This window comes from Empidonax traillii, unplaced genomic scaffold, assembly GCF_003031625.1.
Source record: "Empidonax traillii isolate 1590-97213 ecotype Southwest subspecies unplaced genomic scaffold, ASM303162v1 scaffold3090:size19730, whole genome shotgun sequence".
Lineage (NCBI taxonomy): Eukaryota > Metazoa > Chordata > Aves > Passeriformes > Tyrannidae > Empidonax > Empidonax traillii.
In genome coordinates, this window is record NW_020958283.1 from 1019 (window position 1) to 5259 (window position 4241).

General features: G+C 63.9%; 1 protein-coding gene across 1 annotated transcript in view; it reads left to right on the forward strand.

Annotated features, from left to right (window-relative positions):
- The first annotated feature begins 4019 nt into the window (after positions 1–4019).
- Positions 4020–4241, forward strand: part of LOC114072378 (histone H2A.V) — a 4980-nt gene continuing 4758 nt past the window's right edge. Inside the window, exon 1 of the mRNA XM_027910280.1 lies at positions 4020–4235. Within this exon, the coding sequence (XP_027766081.1) occupies positions 4089–4235 (147 nt within the window). The 5' untranslated portion in view covers positions 4020–4088. The remainder of the gene's footprint in view (positions 4236–4241) is intronic.

Sequence of the window (4241 nt, forward strand, 5' to 3'; positions counted from 1 at the left end):
ATGAGATATATATATATATATATATAAAAATATATATATATTCCTTTGGTTTTTCTTTCTTTTGGCTGAATTGCGGTGATTTAGCCTTATTTCTAAGCCGGGAGAGCGGCGGAGTCGCTGCTGGCCCGGCCCAGCTCCGGGGAGCTGGCTAGAAATACATGGAAGAAAAAAAAAAACAAACAAAAAAAAAGGCAAAAACACCAAAATCTGATAATAAACCCAAAAAAGCAGCTCCTGGTGTCAGCTCCGGGAGCCTTTCCCAGCCGGAGAAGCGCTGGATCCACGGACACAACCTCCCGCAGCTCCATTTGGGTGGGAAGAGCAGAGAGCGTCGGGGGAAGACAGCGGAAAAAACAGCCAAAATGAGATAAAATTTGGGGGAAAAGGGGGTTTGAGGGGAGCGGTGGCCTGGGGAGGCTTGGGGCAGTTTGGGAGGGTTTTTTTCTCTTGGAGCTCCCCAGGAGCCGGTGGGTGTTTCCCAGGAAAGCAGAACAGTGCCGGCATCTCCCCTGGGCCCCCGTTCCCATCTCTGTGTGTACATAGATCAGAGTCGGTTGGGTTTGGGTTGAAATCTGTAGAAAACGGGCAAATTGCTTTTTTTATTATTTTTAAACCACAAGTGGGGGGGAAAAAAATATCCCAAATTCCTGGTACTTCCAGTTTTGTTGCCTCAGAAGGGCCGATGGAGAGCATGACAATGGCTTTACAGACAGAAAGTTGGGAATCCTGTCCAGTGCCCCAAAACCCACTGGATATGCCCCAAACAGCCGGGCCCGGGGCCAGCGGCACTGGGGAAGTTCAAACAGCTTCAGTTCCTTTTGCCCTAAAAAATATGGAAGAAAATCAGGACTCTCCTGCCTTGTTTCCAGGCGATTTGTGGGCAGCAGGGGATGGGATGGGCGGGGCCGCGCCAGCGGCGGCTCCTCGAGTTGGTGACAAACCAACCCCCAACCCCTCGCCAGCCTCTCTTGTAAAAAAGCAAAAGGTGGAAAAAAATCGCAAAAAAACTGGAAAAGTTAAAAAAGCAGCTGAGGAAGCGCTGGGGGTACGCTGGGGAGCTCGGGAGGTCCTCCCGGCGGGAAATCCCAGGCAGCTCCGCGGGTGCTCCCGGGCGTTCCCGCAGGGCGAGGCCATCGCCCTCCTCGGCCTCCCGGAGCCGGTCGAGCCAGCGGTGCCGGAGCCGGGGCGGGTGTCAGCAGGACAGCCTTGGAGCCGGGCAGGACGGCCCAGAGCCCACGGGGTCGAGGCCCCAGAACAGCAGCCCCGGGGGCTCCAGCCTTGGAGCAGTGGCTGAGAGTGGGTCCTGCACGGGCGGCTCCCCCCGGCATTCCCGGGGCAAAGAATGAGCCAGGAGGTTGGACAAACGGTGGTGGGGAGAGCACCGGATCCTCCTCCAAGAGCCAGATCTTCCAAGAGCCAGATCCTCCTCTGGGACCTGGATCCTCCTCCAAGAGCCAGATGCTCCAAGAGTTGGATCCTCGGAGTGCCCGATCCTCCTCCAAGAACTGGATCCTCTCAGCACCAGCTCTCCACTGAGTGCTGGATCCTCCTCAGAGAGTTTGATCCTCTGAGAACTGGATCCCCTTGAGCGCTGGATCCCCCTCCGAGCAGCAGATCCCCTGGGAGCGCCGTCTCCGTCCCCGAGCGCTCGCCCCGACATCCCTTTGCCGAAAAGAGAAGAAGAAAGAAAAAAAAAAAGAAAGTTTTATTCCTGTTATTTTTTTAATGAAAGAAAAACAAAAACTAAAGCAAACCTGCACTTTAGGCGGCCGGGGGGGGCCGGGGGGTCGGGGCCCCCGTGTCCCTTCCCTGTGGCCGGGGGGCGGCTCCGGGGGCCGGAGGCAGGTCCTGGGTGTTACCACTAGCGCAGACGAGGCCGATGCGACGAACTCCTCCTGCTCCGAGCACTCCTGACGTAGCAGATTTTTGCAAATGGAGTTTTACAGTCTATATTTAAAGAATTGTATGTTTGTAACAAATAAAGTATGCGGAAAAGTGAATGAAAAACTAGCTCGGGCCTGGCTCGCTCCTTAGGGGGATCAGGGAGGGGGAGCTGGTGCCACCCTTGGGGTGAGGGGGGGGTGGGCACCCCGGAGCGTGTCAGGGACGTTGTGGGGTGGTGTGAGGGTGTTGGGTGGTACAGGCTGGGCACGTGGGGTCCTCTACCCTGTCCTGAGGGGTGTCCCTGAGCCGGGGGGTGGGCTGGAGGCTGTGAGGGACTGGCGAGGGAGGAGGTTTGATGTGTGCAGGTGCGTCAGGTGTGTGTCCCACCACACGGCCGTGTGGGGTGTGTCAGCTGCGTGTAGGGCACAAGTGCCACCAGCGTGGGCAGATGTAAGGCTGGGCGGGTCTGGCGTGGCACGGGCCTGGGGGTGTGTGTGCGCATCACGGCTCAGGCGTGGGGGGTGTGTGTGTGTCACGGCTCAAGCGCGGGGAGTGTGTGTGCGTGTCACGGCTCAGGCGTGGGGGGTGTGTGTGTGTCACGGCTCAGGCGTGGGGTGTGTGTGCGTGTCACGGCTCAGGCAGGCGTGTGCACAGCGCGGGGTGTGTGCACAGGTGGGTAAGGCTCGTGTACCGCGCACACGGCTGAGTGCTGTGCGTGTGTAAGGCGTGTATGTGCCACTCCGTGTCCCCCCCGTGCCCTCCCGTGGGTGCCGCAGCCCCCGCCCCCCGCGCTGCGGCTCCCTGCGGGCTCGGGCTCATCTGAGGACACGCGGGACCCGCCTGCGCATGAGCCGCCACCGCCGTCACTGTCACCGTCACCGAGGCCCGGCGCGACCCCCGCTCCCCCTCCCCGCCCCGAGCCCCCGGGGCCGGGCCGAGCAGCTGCTCCGGCCCCCCTTCCCCGCAGCTGCTCCGGGTGGAGCCGCGGGTCGTGGGGCCCCGAGACAGCGGGAGAGGCCCCCGGGCAGCCCGAGGGGTCGGCGGGCCGCGGCAGTTGTTGCCCGGGGCAGCTGCAGGCGGGGTCGCCCCCCTCGGGCGTACCGGGAGCAGCTGCGGGATGGGGGGCTGGAGGCCCCCCGAGCCCTCCCGGCAGCTGCAGCGAAGGGTGGGGGCTGCGCGGGGTCCCCAGAGCCCTGCCCGGGGCCGGAGGGAGCCTGAGCCAGGCACCCCGGGGGGGACAGTGACAGCGACAGGTGCCTTCCTTGTCCTCCTCCCCCTGCTCCGGCCGGGGAGCGGCCAAGGGCAGGGCGGGGGCAGAACGGGGGGCCCCTTTGAGCCCCCGGCAACTGCAGGGGGGCCGCACTGTGCCCCCCCACCCTGCCCGGAGCTGGGGGCGAACCGAGGCACCCGGGGGACAGGGCCCGTGCCAGCCCTGGCTCGGGAATCCCCCGTTCCATTTATAAACCCACCTCGTCACACCGTCTGGTTCCTTTTGACGCTGAAACGGGCTTCGGGTGTGAGAAATTTATTTCCCGTGACACGTTTGTTTTTAAAACCCACACTTACAGGGCGGTCCGGGGGTTTGGGCCCCGCTTTGATCCCTCTCAGCACTGCCCGAGTCCCCAGGGTGCTGCGGGGTCCGGGTTACCTCCCTGCCGCTGCCCTTCTCTCTCACCCCACGGGGCAGCCCCGGGCTGGATGTGGAAAGCCCAGCGGAGGGGCAGAGGCACCGCCGGGCCGCGCTATCCCCGGGTGGGCTCTCCCGGCCTCGGGCAGGGCCGGGCCCTGTCGGGAGCGGAGCCCCCGCTCGGAGGGATCGTCCGTGGGCAAGACCGCCCCGGCCCCGCCGCTATCGGGGGATCCAACAGCTCCCCCTCCTCCTTCTCCCCTCAGCGACACCCCCACGCCCCCTCGCGCCCCTCACACAAACACCGCCGTGGGCGGGGCCGCGGAATGGGCGGGAAACCCCCACCCGCCTTCTATTGGCTCCGACATCTGTCCGTCACTCTGACTCCGCCTCCCACCGCTGCGTCCGCCGTTTCCATTGGCCAGGATGTGACGTCACCGGTGGGCGCACGCTCCGCCCCGCCCCTCACCCTGCCTGCGTGCCGTGTGCAAAAGGCAACACAGCCGTTAAACGAGCGACGGGGCGGGGCCAGCGGGGGACGGGGCAAAGAAGCTTCGCTGCCATTGGCGGCGGCGGCATGTTCAAACTAGTATGGGAGGCGCTGATTGGCGCGGACGCGGCGCGGCCCGCCGCCCCCGCCCGGGCGGGTCATTGTCTGGCGGCTCCCGAGGCGGGTCGGGCGCGGCGTCGGTTCCGGGGCTCGGACGGTGGTGGCGGCACCATGGTGAGG